The 21,424-nt window shown below is 34.0% G+C and overlaps 1 protein-coding gene across 1 annotated transcript in view; it reads left to right on the plus strand.

Moving 5' to 3' along the window:
* Positions 1–21,424, plus strand: part of fng (Fringe glycosyltransferase) — a 100,988-nt gene that overhangs the window by 35,053 nt on the left and 44,511 nt on the right. Inside the window, exon 5 of the mRNA XM_074127438.1 lies at positions 6,911–7,067. Coding sequence (XP_073983539.1) covers positions 6,911–7,067 — 157 coding nt within the window. The remainder of the gene's footprint in view (positions 1–6,910; positions 7,068–21,424) is intronic.

Consider the following 21,424-nt stretch of genomic DNA (forward strand, 5'->3'; position numbering starts at 1 on the left):
AACTAAGCTGCAGAAGATTTTTTTAAACTGAAAATTGTTAAAATATTACTCAGCATTTGAGTGGCCATATTAATATAAAATTATATAAATTAAGCGAAAAAATGTCTGTTTGTGTTGAACTTGTTGCTGTACAAGAGAGACTTCTTGACTGTAGCCTCTTAACTTTAGAACTAGAAGTGGAAGTGGAAGATGAAGGCACACAACTATCCCACAATTATATATTATTAATGTAAGTTCGATGGAGTGTAAAAAATCAGAAATAGAAACCGGTCCATCGCTCTGCTATTCACTCAGCTGTGTGCACCCTAGGAGGAGAGAGTCTGTAGATGTTCTGGGCTCGCTCCAAGTCCAATATTATATAGCAACTTGATGGGAGGTAAGATCAGATGAGAAGAGAACATGCTAGAATTGAAATTAATAACATAAACAAAACCGGTTCACTTTCCTCTATATAAGTTATAATATAAAAGTAAAATACAAAAAAATACTATTTAATTAATATCGAATATCCGATGGCTAGTTGTTCAGTTCTCATATCAAGTTTTATATAAGTTACATTCGGTTCGTTTCAATCTATAATTGCAACTTGTATCTCATATTTATTGGTACACTGGACCTTATAGTCAGTTTCAGTTGGTAATATTATTTTTTGCTTCATGTTAGTCATTTTTACTGTGTAGGAGTCTGTTAGTATTTCTTTTTATCAAGGAAGTTTTGTTTTTTGCCTATTTTACACCATCGTCATCCTCTTTAGAGTTTTCGGAAAATTCACTATGACTTCATTTGGGTTCTCAGAATCCATGAAAGGGCTCTTCTTATACATTAGGTGTTCCTTTACATTATTAGGTTAGTTAGGTAACTGAGAAACTTCCTGAGTTTCAAAAGTTTCTAGATTTATTCGATGCGGTTTTTACCAATTGAACTCTAGTTAACCGATTCGATACAACGCAATATGTCGAAGTGTCTCAGAACGTTATAAAGGTAGTCATTTTATTTTTGATCTTTTTATGGCACATTAATAAAAATGAATGGTTTTTAGGAGCATTAAAAGATGGCAGTTTTTTTTTTTAAACTTCCCAAAAATCAATACTATCATATAAAAGTGTTGTTGTAAGAGTCTTTTGTTGGTGTACAAAAGTTTAAGGGAAAATTGGATGAAAAATTTGAAAACTGACTCTGGTGGGCTTAACCTTTATCTTGCTCGTAGTTTAACCTGTTACAAATAACATTCGGGCGGGTCGTGATCAAAGGCCGGTGAAATACGATGACGTGATGAGAGCTGTTTGATGCAACAAACGATTCTGTCCACCTATTAGCTCATTTTGATACGCTTACAGTAGCTTTAACATGATGAAATTTGCTCATAAACAACTACTTTACTGGGCTCTCAATTCCATATTTATTTATTTATTTTTTGAAGAAAACGCTAATCGTAGAAATTTTCAGCCATGATACTTCGGTAACTGGTTATTGGGGCGGTTTTCTTCTTGTTCTTGAAGAGCGGTATTAGAAGTTTCTTGAAATCCTGTAGCAGGAGACGAAATTGAGATTTGATCGGGTGACAGAAGGAGTAAGAATGATATTGATTTTGTATTTTTTTCTCTTACAAATAAGATTATTGCAACACTTTGTTTTTACAACTATTAAGAGATAGTAAAAATTCCTAATTTTAAAGCTTCATCTAGAAGGATTACATGTTAGATGATTCTAAAATAATCAGAAGTTGATAGTTTATTGTTAGATCAAAGAGATGAACAGGAACATCCTGGCGAGTGACCATTGGAGAAAGTTGTTATCGTTAGGCAGTATCTTCATCTTCATGGTCTGTGGCAAGCAAGCACTTCGTACAGAGCAAACTGTCAAGGCTTTGTTCGTATCTTCTTTTGTTTATTTGTATTTTTTTTTTTTTTTTTTTACCTTCTCTACTCTGCATTTAACGTCACGCGTCTTTTATTAGAATCTTCTATCTTGCCGTTACTAAACCATTTCATCCATTTTAAATAACCATATGATGAATGAACTGGTAGAATTGAATCTATTTAACTAATTCTACTCAGGTATACAAGTCTGAGTCGGCAAGGCCTTGCTCACCTCTTTTATGGTCACTCTCTCTCTTTGCTTCTCTCCTCACTTGGGGGAGGTCTAGTCTTGTAGTTTTTTGTTCTGATTTCTACTTTAAATGGAGCACACGCTTGCCTATAAATTTCTAGTTAAAATATGTTGGGGACGCTCTTAAAATTAGGGCGTTTCGAAGCTGAGGAATTATTTATTTTTCCATTAACCATTTTATTACAGAAAGAAGTGTTCCTATCTTTCTAAACTTACTACCAAGGTATGAGATTAATAGATGTATATATATGTATAAAACTTCTGCGACCAAGACACATATAAGAACTGCAGGTCATTATAATGAACAAGATTTCAATTCCTAGATATATTTATCTTAAACAATCATCTAAAAGTTATGTCATTTTTTAAAAATTTAATACCCCTGTTACTAACTACTGTTCTTATCAGCCCTTATTATGATCACACGCTGAATCCGCTTAAATATTTTCTCTACTTTATTACCTGTACAGTTGGAGCTTAGATAAATTATAATAAATATATCTTCAGGTGTGTGGCAGTTCCAACGCTTTCTTACTTTCTTCAATCTTTTTATAGTTTTCTTCATTGATTTTTTGCATTTTCTTGTAAAAGAGAAAGTGTTGCTTTTGTGAAAAACGTTTTTGATTAGCATTAAATTAACACCAGAATTGCCTGACTAAATTCGGCATTATTCTTTCTTCCTTCTGAAAACATTTGCTCTATTGATTCGACGAATAAATAAAATCAAATTTTCGATGACTTTTCACTCATGTACTCAATTTTTCCATCGAAATTGAGCCGAAAGTCCAAAGTGAAACCCAAATGCCCGGATTGGACTCGTTGAACTTTGAAGGATTTAGACCTGCTAATGATTGAATGTCGTCTGTGTATTGTAGTTACGCCACATTTTGTCACCTAAAAACTAAATAAATTCCATTGCTTATGTACAGCTTTTATAAGTCAAAACAAGATTAATTTTATCGGATAAAAAGCTTGTTAACATACAATAATTGCCTTAGGGTTTGTAGAATTTTAACAGAGGTTGATGAAAAGTTTTATGTAAACTACAATTTATGAACATAAATGAAATTTATGATTAGGACTGTTTTTTTTATTCAAAATAATTTGTTGTAACCGACCATCTAGTTGTTTTAGGTTAAATTATACAATAGCTTGCAATTTTTATACAATGTATTATTTTTGCGCAGTATTTAACACAGTTTATTATAAACGTAAGCATAAAAGAAATTGTTGCAACGGTAGTTACTAGGTGTAGGTTGTCCATTATCTTGCAGTTATTTTGCAAGTTCAGCACAGTGTATGCTGGTTATTGTTATGGCGTTTCATGTAATAGGGAGATATTTGCTGACTCTTGGAAGTATGTCTGAGTTGGGAGACAAATCGCATTTACTGGAGAGCCTCTCAAGATGATGATGTGTTTTATCTGACTTTCCTTAGAGAAGAGAAAGGAAATGGACGATAATAATCATCAGGAGCCCATCTTCATCATCTTGTGAGTTGTGTTGAAGAAAGATAGATAGATAGTTGGACAGATTGTAGTGATCTCACAGAGATAATGACCAAACCTGGTATAACTTCCCTCCTCCAGTCTAGTTCTTGATACTGTTGCCTCTTCACTCTATACCGTTCTAGAGAAGCCTTCATCTGCTGCAAGAGAGTATCACGTCCTTCTTTCGTACTTCTTGTAATAATTATACCCTTCTGATGACTACTACATCACAGCTCTAGCTGTGCTTTACCACAACCATATCATCCATCTCACTGCCTAACTCCGAGTTCCTCCTTTTTGTGTGCGTGTAGTATTCCTTCTTTTACCTCTTTTTTTCTTTTGGTGTCCAACTGAGGAGAGCCAGCTAAACTAGATTGACATCCTACTTTACTCCTTGATTCTTTTCAGGTGAAAAGTTAATAGCAATCGTGTCCTGTCATTACGCAACATTTTTATTGTGTGAAAATTTAGGAACCCAACACTTCTTTGACTTCATCTGAAACCAAAAAAAAACGTGGTTAAACCTTTACGTAATTTGCTCTAAATAATTCTCAGTGTACTAACTTATACTTTTCTAGTTCCTAATTATAAAATACATTTATTACTTAATAATATACAGATAGTAATTCTGTACATATCACCGGAATGACACTTTTAATCTACGTTAAAATTAAAAAGGCAATATCTGAAATCTATGGCGCTCGGAGCTTTTTTTCAGTGCACTGCCAGTTTCCGAATAGTGTTCCCTTGTTATAGAATACATTGTCCATCACCACACAATGAGCTAAGAAACTCCTTAAATGTAGAATCTAAGAGCCAGCATCTGGATTCGAACTTGGAATCTCCTCTTTGGAATTCAGTAAACGTTAACCACTAAGCTAATTCCTTTCCCATTCATAAAAAAGTTCCCTAAAAGTTATTGATTTATTTTAGATTACTATTAATCTTTTTGGTGAATGATAAATACATTGGAGAGGAAAGGTTACTGATTGATAACTATGTGCTAAGTTTTGAGAAACTCGTTGGAGCTTTTTCTTGCTGAGAAAAGAAAAAGTAAAAAAATAAAATGGATCGGTTTTTTAAACTCGATGAAAACTGTGGAAACTATTTGTGATGCTGTTGTAAACTATTCGACACCAAGCATTATCTACTCAAGTAATGAACATATAAACTGGCTCAGTAACCAGTTAATATAGAGGATGTAGCTCATCATACAATGTAAATGGTAAAGTGTACAAATTTCCGGTGTTCTGCTACCTAGATTAGGACATCATTCAAAAATTACTAATGACCCTTTTTTTTTAAGCTGTTTAAATAATTATTTCCTTTTATTAAAGTATTTACTTAATTTTTTACTTTTATTACATTTAATGGAAGCTTGGAAGCAATTGAAGAAACTACGGATGGGCTAATAAGTCACGCAGATTTCTTGGTAAAGTTCCAAAAAATACTTAAGACCTTATTAAGTAACTCACCATCCTTTACTTCGAAACAGGACTTCCTTTTGTTGTTGGTTTAAGAAAATTTTGATTAAAGTTTAGTTTGACCTAAACAAGAATCATGCAAGATGGAATACTATAGACAGTGGTAGATTAGTTTTAGAGAAGTATTCATTGCCATATCACTGTGAGCTAAAAAATAGTTGGCTCGTAAGTGTTGGGGCAGAATGTAGGAGTCTGGCAAAGTATGTGTGTGTTTGTGATGAGCTAGAGTTGTACCTGTGGGTTAGCTAAACCTAATCAGGTACTTACTGTGCGAATCTCTATCTGCACTGTACAGTACTCAGACATATGACTGATGGAGGATATTGTGTGTAGTTCGTGACGCTAGGCTGGAAACTAGTGGAATCGCTAAAAGTCCAAATAAGTGGCTGCGGAGTATCTTTCAAAACAAAAACCCAATTTGTATCCCATAGATTCTTTTCAATGATAATGCGTGCCTCTGAGTTTTGGAAGGGAATTAGTTGGAAGTGGAGTATTAGGCTTCTTTCCTACAGGGTACGGTTCAAAGATATTAATTTCCGCTTAAACGGATCTGTCTTTCTCTAGGAAGCCTGCCTAGAATCTGTCTTACTTTCTTTCTAGAATCCTTTTTGTATTTCCGGAGTTCTGATTAACCAATTTGTGATAAAGGAAAACCACGTTGCAGTTTTCCAAAGAGTACAGCCAAGAAAATCTATTTTCTTCAAGAAGTAAAATGTTAAGGATAAAAAGAAAAACCTGATTGTTCTTACTAGATTTAAAAGTTATTAAATTAGTATTAATATTGATCTATAAAGTTGGCAATGGTTTTAATGAGGCTGTTTGCTTTTCCAAAAACTTATTAAATATTAATCAATAAATTTAAAAAAAAAATGGAGGCTGGAATGGATGTCCCTTTCTCCAGACGCTGTAACTTATGTTTTTCTTCTACAACTTCTTATTTTTGTTGAACATCATCGTGATCAAGTTTATACTCGTATGTTATATATTTTAAAACAGCCTCTCTCTTTTTTTAATTGGCTACCGCACTTGTTAGCGAGGATTTCCTGCTATTGATCTTTTTTCTATCTCTCTCTTTCTCTTTCTTCATATCTCCGGTACAAGTCCACCTGACAGAAAACCAGTTCTTCGCTGAGTGACAAAATATGGCCGGCAAAACAAAACCTGCACCCATTTGTATGGGCATCATGTACACTACACATAATACCTACATACATACCCAGGTCCTCAGTGAATATAATTGGCTTGCTGAACTCTTAAATTGTCAATAGAGTGCTACTCTTCACTTGTAAGATGGATGAGCGCCTTTTTTTGTTTTGTTTTTAGTAATTCCCTATTGTTTAATAAAATTTTTGAAAACAATAAATGTGTTCTAAGTTGGTGTTCTAAAAAATGTTAATACTTTACTGTTTTGGAGGACAGGGGAAAAAATATCTCGTTTCACTCGATTTTATTTGTTCTAAGCCGTCTTATTTACAAAACCTGATTGACAAAAGCAAATACGAAATACAAATAACCGAATAAATTATAATAAAAAGCAAAGAATACGTTGGTCGAAAGACGAGATTAAATTTTATGAATTTTAAGGTTGACTATGGCGGCTATAATTTCCAAATCTCTGCGAAGTAAGGAAAGGGCGGAAGTTGTATTTGTTTAGTAGTTTTGCCTAACTCTTAACTAGTTATAAATTTCTCTTATATGAACGTTTAATGTTGAAATTTTGCTATTTTTCCCCTCGTATTATTATAATTATTAAAGAAAAGTGAATTTTGTCTTACAAAATTTTTAACTAACTACATCGTTTACTATTAATAAATCTTTATGTTTACAGATGGTTTTGCCATGTTGACGACGACAACTATGTGAACGTAGAAAGATTGGTGCAGGTGTTAGGAGATTACAACCACCAGGAAGATTGGTACCTGGGCAAGCCGAGCATCAGGACCCCTTTGGAAATACTTAACAGAGAACCCAAACCGCACACCAAGGTAATATATCCTTATAAAGTTCATTATCTTTATTTTATTCTTTTATTTATTTATAAATATAATATAATAAAGTAAGACAGAGTAGTTACTTAATAAATTTTAGAACGTTTAGAATATATTAAATTTAAAAAGTAGAATTTGGTTGAATTTTGCATTTATTCATTATTTGGTATAATATGTAATTTTAACCAAATAAAAAAGCATACGTTATAAATTTGTTTTGTCTATAAACAACATGGAGCTATAAACTAGTTAATAGAATAAATATGTGTAATTATTGAATAGTGCGTATATCTAATGGTTTAAGTAGTAATCTTCGTTAGAGTTGATATTGGATGCGCAGTAGACATTCCTAGTACTGAAGAAAAGAAAAAGATATTAATATTTGTGGTGAGTTACGTCAGAATATCTTACGGCGATTGTCTAGAAAGGGCGGACTAGTAGGTCTGAGAGAGGTGTGTACTATGTACACTATTGTAATATAAATATTTTTTTTGGCGATAACCTCCTGCCATCTAGGTATAGCCAGTTATGTTGTATCACATCTGATGTTGAGTGAAAATTTGCTGATAAAATATACTACTCACTAGATCTACCATTAACTAACGTCATGACTTTGTGATCCTTCATCGGTTTAGTTCCGCTTGAGATCGCCAGATCTAGTTGATTCATCATCATACAATATATAAACTCTCTTGAAGTTTCTGTAGACCTCATGCTGGGCGTGTTCCTTATTTTTTATTCTTTGTTATTTCCTCCCTTATACTCTGCATTTTGTAGAATATATTTAGAACTTCAATATATAACTTTTTTAATGGTAAACTGTTGATTAAAGCCGATTGTACTTCTCATTTGTAAAATTTTGGGTGGCATTAATTATTATTCGCTCTTTGCTTTAGAAAATTATTTTTTGGCTCCACTGTTTTCAATTTCTTTGACGGAAATAGTTAATGTTGCTGGACAGGAAGGTCTGTTACAATGATTCCGAAATATTTCTCCAGGAACGCTTTATCTTGGGATCGATTTATTTTAAAAACTAGAACAGATATGCTGCTCAGACCTCAGAAAAACAAACACTTATATCACTTCTCTGCTGCACAAAATGGGGACGTCATAAGAAATCCTGAGCGCATCGTGTAATATTGATTTTAACCGTTGTAGCACGAATATTTTCCTTTTTCTAACCATTCAGTCTGAAAGTGTGGTGCGTAACAGAAGAGAAGTCAAATTCTCTTCATAAAATTGATAAATCTACTTCTAGTAATGAATGAAAATCGGAACCCGTTTAGAAACAGAAAAAAAACAAGCGTGCTATAACAAATAAAAATCAACGATATTATTTAGCATTGTGAACTTACCAAATTTCCAGTGTTATAAGTCCAGCGCTCCAGTTGTGAGGCTCTGAAGACAAAACTGGGCCAGACCCAAAATTACAACCTCCGTAAATTAGTGAATAAGGAACGGCAGTCCCAAATTGCACCTCTAGGTGAAAGAGGGAGGGAAACAGTTTTAATTTTTTTTTATATACACTGGAATCACCCACAAAATTAAGTTTCGATGCTGGCGATCGCATAACATCTCTAGCTGTAAATCAACTTCACCTCAATTTCATGGCGCTCAGTAAATCTGCACACCCTGCACGACATTTTGCTGGCAAAAAGTGATCTTCTGAGCCATTTAGTAAAGCAGGAACGCTTGGAGAGGGCGGCGCATGGAGTCTCACAACTGTTTTAATTGCGCTGGACTTACAAGAGGCATTGGAAATGTGGTAAGAGCTCAGTGTTTAATAATATCGTTGATTTCATCCGTTAAAGTTCGCATATTTTTTTCAGTTTCTGTCCGGTTTCAGGTATTCATTCATCACTAAAAGTAAACAGCTTGGTAACAATAGCGAAAAGTTATGGGAAAAATAAATTCCTTACGTACGACTTTCCTGGCCTCGTTGTGGAGAATGCGGATGAGGTCTTGGAAAGTTTGAGACGATGGGAGAAGATTTGTAGATACTTCTATGGTGAAGTGGCTGGCTACCACTGAAATTGAATGGAAAATCAATTCAGTTAAGTTACAAAGACGGAAAGCTATAGGTAAATGGATTTCCTTAACTTTATTATCGGAAGTTATAGTATCAAAACTGAATACTTAGTCACTATGTATTCCTTGTTGACTTGTCATATTCACTCAAATTGCGTATATTTGTTACGACCACAGACATTTCTCTCGAGGAAAATAAAAACAGATATTTAAATGCAGCATACCAAGTAAACTAAAGAATGCAATTTAAGCTACAAAGTAGACCAGATTACTAACTTAGTAGTATAAGATATCAAACTGCACAAGACAAAGTCATAAAATTTCCTATATACCAACATTGTATAGAATTGTAATAAAAATACCTATATCGTAAATATATTTACTTAACTTTTATGTATTCAATTTTATAGTAGGTGGTTTTTCGATAAGTTAGTTTTGATTGGATTGTTAAATGAATACCACTGTGCCCTCAATGTCACACAATCCTCTGTTGTTTACCATCTCTATTTCAAAGCTTTGTCCTTATTATTATTTCTATGATATAGATAAAATACTCTTCAGAACGCGTATAACCTAACAACAAATATTCTTCGATACCGTGGGAATCATTTATATTTTATAAAGAAGTTTATAAGTCTCTCTACATATTACTAACACATTTATATGTACTCGTAACTCAGAGCATATTAAATTTCAATGATTCTTTTTATTCCAAATGGCCACGTATGTATTTAGATGTTTCCTTATAACTTTTACCTGTAGTTAATCCATTTACAATTTGAATTGAATTAAAGTTGTGGGTACTTAATCTTGAACAATTGTAACCAGAACTTTTTCTAAAATTGTAGAGGATCCAGTTTTTATTACTAGTCGCCATTCGATTAGTCATTAAAAATCGAATAGGTTAAATCGATTGGGTCAATTTTTAGTTGCATTAGTGTTGTGATTGATAAACAAACTTGCTAACCTCAAATCATGAAGCAGCTCTGTACATAAGTTATTTTACTATCCGATTATTGTTTAAACCATCTGTATCAACAGTGTGGCTAATGATCTGTACTACCGTGATCATCCGAAAAGAATGGACCACTTTTTACTACGACAGTCCTTATAGCATCATTTTCGGTAAGTTTAAAATCTCCTTACTGAAATTTATGAAACAAGATCCAAAGTGCTTTCACTAATACTGTTGCTGCCCCAAGCTGCATTAATTTTCCGAGCTATGAACTGTAATGAACCCTACAGAATATCCCCACAGTGAACTCTCATTACAGAAAATCGTTAGAAATTGATTGTGTGAAAAGATAGGAAAACAATAAAATTTAAGTAAACATTAACGGCAGATTCTTAAAGAGCAGAAAATTTGCTCTAAGATGGTCTAACAAATAACCCAATTGTAAGTAAATATTTCATTCAGAATATCGCTTTGAAAAGTACACATGTTAAAACGTCCAAAATTTACTTCACGATAATAAACATGGAATTTTTTAGAAGTAATGATATTAATTCTAAACTTTATTTATTTAACCTTTGTCGCCTAGGAGCGGCGGTATTCATGGGAAAAGTGTGGCCAAATAGCGTAACTGGACACTAGCACACTTATCACCTTCTAGTCCTCTCTATTTCGGGAATGTCGCTACATTTTACAGGAGACATTCATACAAGAACTTCACTATTTTCGAATACTTTTGATAACCTTTAGCGCTTTTTGGACCACACAAGAAGAAAAATTATTATCGTGTGTCACATTAATTGTTCAAAAAAAAAAAAAAAAGTTTGGAACCTCATTTCACTTAATGTTACGCTCAGTTATTAGAGTTTTATAGGCCAATATTCTCCTGAGTTTAGATTCTATCTAATAAATATGATGAATGTGGGTTCCTGGTAGTATATACTGAGGACTAAGTACAGTGGTCTTGCTCTCAGGAGTATGCCCCTTCAGATCTGAGATTCTCAACCTCAGAGTACTCTCAGAGACCAGAACCCAATTAAAATCACTTGTTCTGAAAATTTAATGATCATATTATATTGTTAGATGATCGTTCTTTTTTAAAGCCATTTTTTTTTTAATTTATTAGGCATTTAAAGTACGTTTGAACTATAGTGTGCTTATCAAGCCTAAGTTAAGGTAGAAGAGTTAAATGCTGCCTAATGGACCTCCAAGTCCTAATTAACTTTAAATAGAAATGTGCTCTTCATTATTTAGTTTCAAAATATGGTATTCTTTTTCTTTTTCTCTTCTTTCTTTTAAATAATGTTCTTTTAAAGTTTCTGAGGAAACATTATAATGAATTAAAGTTGGAACAGTATATCAATTAAGTGCTTAAAACTAATGTGAGTTGATTATTAAGGAGCAGTTTATCAGTACGATTAGAGGATTCATTGGACAGTTTTTAGGGTATTCCCTTCCCCATCCACTTCAGTTTAATTTGAGCCTCACCTCGAAATGAGAATGAAAAAGCTACTTAAAAGTTTTGGAAAAAAAAGGAGAAGAAATCATTGTCTTAGATCCATTACAGCGTTCTGCCCACACTTTTTCAAGTTCTGGCCACGTACAATTTTGGGTGAAGTAAATGAAACTTTTAACTACTTTACTAAATCAACCTTTGGGGGGCAGGGCGGTAAATTATTAAATCTTTTCTTAGACTAAATTCTTATTAAATATAATTGTAGGGCCATAAAAATGGTTCAATTTGTTAATAATCAGGGGAAGTTTTTGCGTTGATTTTTTTTCTAATCAATTAATTATAGCTTTGACTTTCTCTTTTTAACAAATTGATGTGCTAATTGGCTTACTACTTATACTATAGCGAGAGTATCTGCAATGGACTCCATGAGAGCTTTAGTAAAGTCCGAGACTTATACATTGATTCTATCTCCATCGCTTGTTGGTGTATTGGGACAAAAAAAAGATCGCAAAAACTAATTTTTGGTACAAATCCTAGATCTTAAGAGAAGAGCAGGAGCCTCTTCTGGAACCACTTCCACTGCTGGCGGCGACATGATAAGTTATGAGAAGCCTCGTTTGGTTGCGTTGATTGGCTCTGGAGAGGATGCTCTAATCTAATCTGTTCTGTGCTATTTTCAACTCTCTCATTCACACATATTTTGTATTTTGCGGTGACACCTTAAATACTTAACTCCGACGAGGAAAATATAAAATAAAAATTAAAGAGAATTTCAAACGTATACAAAATTAACTTCTTTTTCCAATTTGAACTCCTGTGGTGGAGCCATATTTTTCATATTCCTGTAAAATATATACGAGGGTCGTTTGAAAAGTCCGTGCAAAGTCAGAGAGATAGCACTACTGGCGCGTATCGAGGTTATGTTTAGTTAGTAGCATCTCTTGGAAGAACACACACCAAGTTTCAGCCAGATCGGTCTATTTCTTTGTGTTTGGCATTCGTTTGAATCGAGGAAGTCGAGTGATTTTCAAAAAATGGACGAAAAAGAATTTCGTGTGTTGATTAAACACTACTTTATGAAAGGGAAAACGCCTGAGGAGACTAAAGAGAAGCTTGATAAACATTATGGTGACTCTGCACCTTCGATTAGAACAGTTTATAAGTGGTTTTAAAATTTTCGGAGTGGCCATATGGGCACAAGTGACGCTGAACGTTTTGGACGCCCTGTTGAGGTTACTACTCCAGAAATCATTGATAAAATCCATGATATGGTGATGGATGACAGAAGAGTGAAGGTGCGTGAGATTGCTAGTGTTGTGGGCATCTCGAATGAACGGGTACATAATATTTTGCATCAACATTTGGACATGACAAAGCTATCCGCAAGATGGGTGCCGCGATTGCTCACGCTTGACCAAAAACGAAATCGTGTGAAGTGTTGCAAGGACGGTTTGCAGCTGTTCCAGAAGAATCCGCAGGACTTTAAGCGTCGTTTCGTCACTGTGGATGAAACATAGATACTCCTGAGACCAAAGAACAATCTAAACAATGGGTTACCAAGGGGGAATCTGCGCCAAAAAAGGCGAAGACCGTTCCTTCGGCCGGAAAGATTATGGCGACTGTCTTTTGGGATTCGCAAGAAATAATCCTCATCGACTATCTGGAAAAGGGCAAAACTATTACAGGTGCATATTATTCATCGTTATTGGACCGTTTGAAAACCGAGCTGCAAGAAAAACGCCCACGATTGGCCCACAAAAAAGTCCTTTTCCATCACGACAACGCACCAGCTGACACCTCAGCAGTTGTGGTCGCAAAATTAATGGAAATAGGTTTCCAACTCGTTTCACATCCCCCCTATTCTCCAGACTTGGCTCCCTCGGACTAGTATTTGTTCCCCAATATGAAGAAATGGCTGGCGGGAAAAAGATTTTATTCAAACGAGGAGGTGATTGCAGAAACGAATGGCTATTTTTCAGACTTGGACAAATCCTATTATTCGGAAGGGATTAACAAACTAGAGCAGCGTTGGACGAAGTGTATAAGCCTAAAAGGAGACTATGTTGAAAAATAAAAAAGGTTTACCTCAAAAAATTAAGTAGTTTTTATTTTTGCACGGACTTTTCAAACGACCCTCGTACATAGGTATATATTCTAGTTGGCGGCACGCAATTCATATAACGTGTTGTTTGGGTTAAAAATGTATACTTATTTTTTATCTAGACCAATTATACATATTCTATCTTGCGAGTAATTATATAAATTGTTTCGTGGAAGGAAAGACATGAAAATATCTATACATAATATTTGCCATCTTTTCTATAATTTTTAAATTTGAAGAAAATAAATGTAGATTCTTTTGTTTTTACATTGTTCAGTCAAGTTTTGCAAAACTTGTGGCCATTCAGCAAGATTCTTTGTATAGAAGCTTAACTTTGTACTTTTCCAAGACTAATCATATTTCTTCTTTGGAAATTGGTTTAAATTGAAGAAGATAAATAAATATTTGTTGCTAAAACATTGGTGTCGGTTAAACTTTGTCTAAACAGAGGTTATATTAGATACCATTTCCTCTTGAATGCCCTTTACACTTTTATTTGATACATTTTTCCTGGAAAAAAAAAATGATTTGAAGAAGTAACTGGACTCTGATGAGCGACTTTAAGGATTTGTTATTTCAAGTGTTAAGTTGATGTGGACTTTATTGCTGGATTGAAAGCTCAACAAAGTGGCCCCTCTGTTTCAATGTTTCTATCAATACATCCTAGATATATCACATTTTTTAAGGACACAACACATTTTTAGGATAAAAAAGAAATCTTGATAAAGGGAAAACCCTTATATTGCAGCACTTTTAGACACCAAGTGGTTACAAACAGTTGTTTAGAAGTACACTATCAACAACATCCAATAGTCATGCATAAAACATTAATTGAATTGAAAGACATCCAGTCCAGCTCAGCTGTTAAGGTTTCTGTCAATTAGTGGTGGAACTTAAACAGGAGCTAGTAGTTCATTGGATCAGATTGAAAGTATTGCTGAGGAGGAAGACAAGTGCCTCTAGTTAGAACGTACCTGTTGAGGCGGGCAGTTCTCTCTCTCTCTCTCTGAATGTGCGTGCTCGCTGATCGTGGCCGTCTGTCTTTTCCAAGAGCGGAAGACAGCGAGAGGGTTAGAAGAAAAAGACGAAGGCACACTTCACTCAAACAAATAGAGTTAAGTGACAATTATAGATCAGATGGTTGCAATGTTGGCTTTCGGAGTTCAAAAACTATAATCTTAACACTTGGTGAATAGAGGAAGTGCTTGCAACGCTTTATTTAGCTGGCATTGGTATTCCTTTACACTTTACAAGAGGATTTACAGCCGGCTGAAACAATCAGCGATACTGATCAACGACCATTAAACTCCAATGCATACTATTTATATAGATTTTCAACTACCGCAACAATACAATCGACTGTCATGATCTTGACTTTACTTTTTATCTAAGTGTACAATTGTTATTATTATTCTAGTTTATTGATTTTTTGTTATCAGTGTCTGTTTATCATTTTCTTAAAATGCACATTATATTCGTACCCTCATCCACTGTAACTTATAAGCGATTACCGGCGGTAAGCCACAGATTCCACCTGTCAAGGCGATATCCAGAAGATCGTGGTTAACGAAAGAAATCAGCTAGGGTTGTTCTAGATTATTTAAGTAACGAAACAATGTCACTTTATTGAGAGTTTGATGGATTCCGACTGAATTGTTGGGTGGATCCGAAGTGTTTTTGCCGTGTTGCACAAAAAAGCAAGGATAGGATGCGAAATCTTTTTTTGACTCCTCCATTCTTTTCAGTAAGGTGTCAGGATTCCAAGTTAGTCGATTGTCCTTATGTAACCCAAGATAGTGCACTCTGTCAGAAGTAAGCAGCATTTTAACACCAGGACAAGTTGAGTGTCGAAGCATAAAAGTGGTTTGAATATATTTTTGATTATTCACCCTTATCTTCCATTTTCTGTTAAGGATAGATGTTCTTGAAGTTGTCTAGAGGCCGAGATAGGTTCAGGATGGAAAGTGATATCAGTATCATCATCAGAGGTCCGAAGTTACTGTTGTGAGATGCAAAGGAAGATCCGTAGTTTAAATTTTTATAAAATAGGTTCTTAAAATGCTTCCCTGCGGAAGTCCTGGTTACACAGGAAAGTTGGGAGAAATGGAACTAATACTTAACTCTAAAGTTTGTCAACAATTTTATTCAAGGGACTTTTTTTGACGTACTTATTTGTTAATAACCAAGTGCGCTTAGTTCTCAGTTATATTTGTGTAATTTAGATAGCGTAGAACTGATTATTTTTGTATTGTAGTCTATTTTATTATCTACTTTAAATAATCTGAAAGTTATTAAGCGCCCAAATATTACTAAGCAGTACAACTTAGTACATATCTACACTGAGACCTTTCTTTAGATGTTGTGACGGCATAAGAATTTCAGTCCTTATCCTCTTAGAACTTAGTGTGGGAAAAATGTGAACTATGTCACGGATATAGAGAGTTTTCTACACTTTTGTGAGTCTGTGTGTTTTATTTTTATTCAATAAAAGTATTATATTTTTGGAGGATAAAGTGCAAATTCCTTACGTGTTTGACCAAGTTCTTAGCCTTAATTATCCTTAAATTCTTCAAGTTAACGTTTTAGTCACTGTTTGGAATTCTTCTTCTATTAGATAAAGGGTTAGGTCCTTGGTTTAGTAGGTCTCTTTAAAGATTTGACCTTTCATACTGCTCTATTTGCCAAATTAATTTACTGGGGATAAAAAAGAAGCTTTCTAGTTCAGAAATAAATATTTAAACTGTAAATTTTTACTAATTTATTGATTACAATTACAGTTAGCCGGCATTTTTTTAATATTTGAACAGTTTCATTCATAAATTCTTCCAACCTTGGCCGTTATCACCATCTCCGTTGGATGTAAAATTACATATCTATATCTCACTACTATAAATCACAGAGTCAATCTTGTCAGTAATTTCAAGTGAGCTTACATTAATTGTAATATAGTGTAGACTATAATGTAGTGTTAATTTCAACAGTAAAGTCTGCTTATTTTATTATCCTCGTCTAATGGTCTAGTCATTTTAAAATAGTCATATTAATAAGTAAAAATCTGGGGCCAACACCCACACGATTCTCTTGTATATTTTGATATTCTTATATTATTTGTCTTGATGTTACTTGTAAATTAATTAAAAAACTTAATTGCAAAAGTTAGCTGAAAGAATAACGCTGCTGACTTGTTTTCAAAACTAATAAAATCTACATATCTTATTGTTGCAATCAAGTTATCAATCTACTCTCTTCTTTTAATTCCAACTCTCTCTCTTTCCTTGGCTGTTTGTAGTTGAAGATTTAATTAACTAAATTAGTAGGCGTGTCTTTCAGATCTTTGATCTAATATGATTGATAGGAAATAAAAGAGCTAGTATATGCTTACACAAAGTAATTTAAGGGTAGTACTAAGTTGTAGGGTTCAGTTAGATTGTTGTGGTGGAAGCTGAGTCTTAAGATTATGGCCATGAAGTGGTAGAAGGAGCAGCAGGCAGGTATGACGGGCGCACATGAGGAGGGACTGACCTAAAAGGACTTACAGCATTTACACAGCACGTACCCACCAGCTTTATAATAATACTTCTTACCTTGCTATCTTACCATTATATTTATAGTGGACTTAATTTTGTATTCCAAGGTTTTTCTAGATCTTAGAACAGGATATGGAGGAGGTTAGACTTGGCACTTGACTTTATTTATTTATTTTTATTTTTTTTTACCATCGTACGTACATTAGATTTGTCTTTATTTTTATGTTTTCCTGCACCTTGTGTGTTGCATTTCTTCACATCCTCTATACACTTGTATTAAACAGAGTTAGCCTAGTGTTTTCTTTTTGAACCTTCTTCGTAGTAACCTGTCATAACTATTATTGTAGCGATGGTTGTTATGATAAAATTACATCTTTTTGCCCCTGAAGCTTTTTTTTTTTTTACTTCTTGTGATTAAATGCACTTATTATTGCTCGCTTTAAATGGTGGATGTATAAGTTAGTAACAGTCTGCTACTTTTTTCCCTTTACATATATTAAACTCTTTTTGCAGACTTACATTTTTTAATTTATTATTATTATTTATTTAAATTGATTGTTAACCTAATATATTCGTGGCGAGATCTGCTGAGTCCAAAAAAAAATCCTTTATCCTGGTATTTATTTTAGTCCTCAGCATAGGGGACCTGGAGATAAGCTTTTAGACAGATATTAGCCATCGGAAAATAGCTCCTATGCTTTTCTTTAAGTACAGTGATTGCTCACTTGTAGATCTATAACTATTACTTGCAATCTTTTCCTAGGAAAATTCAGTGCACTTTTAGTGTGAAGTGGGGGTATGCTTTTTGTTCTAACGTGCCATTTCATTGTAAAGTACAGTCTCACCATCTATTTAACCAGTTATAGGGCATTTATAGTTTGTTTTAACTCAACTGGATTGCGATAAGAATTGTTTTTTGTTGGATAGAAAAAACAACTACTTAATATTATTGATGATTAGGAATAAATGCTTATAAAATCAAGTAAAAAGTAAAGCAATGTCTATTATTGATTAATGCCAATAAATTGATTGGTGCCATGTTGGAAAAGTCATTGTCATTGTCCGTTTGATTGATTTTATCCGAAATCTTCTAGTCAATGAAGGCATTGCTAATCACAATATAATATTATGGTTGTGAGTTCCATTTAGTTTAATTTTTCATTTTAAAACTAGAAAATTGTTGGCACATTCCCTCTCATTAGGTATTAATAGATGTTCTTAGATCCAAGAAGATGGACTGCATTTAAAAGTTAACGTATTTTGTGGTAAACAACTAAATATTTAATAATATAATAGTTGTTTCTAGTACTCAATAGTGGGTATGGTTTATTTTCAAGGCTCACAACCCGCAGCTAGCAGCTAAATAAATGTGACAACCATAACGTTAATGTTTAGATAGAATCTTGGTATTTATTTATGTATTTTTTTTTGCTCTGAGTACAATGTTTATTAACATGGTCTCTCGTTCTGATTATAGATTTTCTTCCATCCCCTTTTACATTATAATCATACTATTTGGTATGGTGCTATTGAAGCAGACCCTCCAAACTACAAAATAGCTCTCTATTAAGTGACTAACTTGCCCTTAGGTGCAGTCTCTCATCCATCTCCCCCCACCGCCACCCCCACCTAGTGTAATTCACTTTCTTAAGATCTAGTAGAAATCAACCCAGACTAGTTACATGTTTGGAAAAAAGGGGAACTGTATATTTTGTTTGTGTGTTTTTTTTAAAAAAGTTTATTTAGAAAAAAGTTGCGTGCGTTAGTATAGAGGAACAGCATCAAGACGTTTTAACTGGTGTGGTACTCGTGCCCTGCAATTGTGTTTATAGTTTGTGACGACCTTTATTGTTAGGTGTTCCTTCCCCGTCGGTCTCCTTTTGTATCCTTTCTATAGAAAAAAGGAAATAATAACTAAGAAGAGAGAGATTTTGGTCGCGCTAGTTCCCTCTTTCTCTCTTTGCTATTATTACAATATTTTTCTTTTTTTTTATAGCCACACCACATCTGCTAAATAGAAAATTCCCCCAGGCTGTATCCAGGTCTGTTATTTCCTTATCAAATTGAAATGATTCTATTTTTTTTTTTTGTTTATTCTAATCTTTTACTTTAAAGGTTTCTCATAAGAGAAATTGGTACAGCTTCTACTAAGAAGAATGATAATTTTTGCCTAGCTTGGTGATGAATTTTGTCTTTTGATTATTCCAAATCTTCTTGATGCAAATGTTTTAACAGAAGTAAACAATTCTTCACATCAAACAGTTGTATCAGCTAAAGAAAAAACTAAACAGTCTACGGCCCAGCTAAAACATGTGACGTCACCCCTTTTCTTTGCTTGAAGTTTTTTTTTAAAATTATGGACCACTTGATTTCCGCTAGCCAATCACTATGCTTTTCTTGCCGTAAAGTTCATTGACAGTGCTGTTGTTTTTTTCACAACCTGCTACGCAACGTAAGTGTTACTTTGCTGTTGTTTTTTTACAACCTGCTACGCAATAAAAGTGGCTCCTAGGATCATTTAGTTCTTATGCTCATTGCATCCATGTCGATCTATATAACTTTTATTAGTTACATTTTCCCATGAAATTGTTAAACATTTTGGCCATTGGTTTCTTTAATCCAGTTGTATAATTTTTAAATTTAAGATTTTAAATTGACATGGAATCCCCATACTAGACAAAAGACAAGAAACTAACCAACGCTACAAACTTCTCGCCAGACTACTTGACAAACAATCGAAACTTAACCTACATAACAAAAGACTCTTACATCTACTGCTACTGCGACCCATTTGGTCATACGGCATCGAAGAATGGGGAACGACTAAGCTTTCCAACTCACTAAGCCTCCAGGCATTACAGTCAAAAATACTTCGAAAACTTCTTAATGCTCCGTTCTATGTATCTAACCTCACCTATCCATAATGACCTCAAAATCCCTTTCATTACAGATCTTGCTAACACTAGTTTTCTCAAATTTCATTCCACTCTACAACAGCTCATCCTAACCCTCTCATAGAACACCTATCTTCCTCCACATTGCCAGGTAATCCTCTAAGGAGATTGAAGAGAAGATGGCCTCGTGATCTTCTCTCCCGTGAGAGCAAAGCACGTTACTAGAGTGACACCACTGGGTGCCTTCTCCACTCATGATTTCTTTTTATTTATTTTTTCTTTCACCATATTTGCTTGTTGCAACAACTGTTGCAGTGGTCAATTACAATAAAAGATTAAAAAAAAATATATATATATTAATAACTTACCATTTCTAGAGGCTAAGCTGATTGCCCGCAAACTCATAGCCAATCATTCGATCGATCATACTAGTATATTTTCTTCTTTGCAAAGGAATTTGGGAAATGCATCAGTGTGGTTTTATGTATGGAAGTTGCAAAGTATCCTCGTAAGGGTGACCGGAAATGATGAATCATAAACTTTTTTTTAGGATTCTGAGCGGGACCACCTTGTTAATTTATTTGATTTTGTTGAAGAAACCTCTTAATAAGAGATAGAAATAAGGAGTGAAGAAGATTTGGTTATTACATTGTCTGGTGGTGTTTTTTTTCCTCTGTAAAATTATTCTTGAATAGATTATAGTAGCGCACAACTAGTTGTAGCAGTTACTTCTCTGTTTGTGTTTATACTCGAATGTATGGTTCACTTCTTTGTATTGCACCGCAAAACCACAAATAAGATATTGGTCTGCTCGTCCAGTTTCTTCTATATAAACAATAAATACTGCATTATGTATTATGTATTTTGTATGCGGTGAAATATTCTCTACTCTCTTTCCTTTCTCTCTCACTTTGTCTCTCTCTCTCTGGTCTTACGCAATCATTCTAGTCGCGTTCTTTACTCTTTTGATAATTTAAATCTTTTCTTTTGCAAACCACTGTTTCAATCAGCTGATTATAAGGGAGTTTTTGTTTTCTTACCTCTTTCCTTTCTTTCCTTGTGGTTAAAACAGAAAGGAAGTTTGGTAATTTATTTGGGAAATTATTAGTTCCGGATGATAATAAAATATTTTGAGAGTAGACGGAATTAAAGTACTGTCTGCCATTCGTTTAAAAACAATCAACAATTTTCTTAAGTTAAAATTTGCTGGAAAACAATGAATTTTATGAAAAGATTTTAAGTATACCATGGGTCAGTCACTGGAAATCCCGAGTTCTGAACCAAAGCTGGATCAAATAGACTTCACTAAAATACCATATGGCTTTAGGTGACACAAAGATTACGGCAAAAAAAGGGGGGTAAGAACACATTTGCGAGACCAAGGGAAATGTGACCT

Source organism: Rhodnius prolixus, unplaced genomic scaffold, assembly GCF_049639745.1.
Source record: "Rhodnius prolixus isolate KJV_2025 unplaced genomic scaffold, Rpr scaffold_3, whole genome shotgun sequence".
NCBI classification, from domain to species: Eukaryota; Metazoa; Arthropoda; class Insecta; order Hemiptera; family Reduviidae; genus Rhodnius; species Rhodnius prolixus.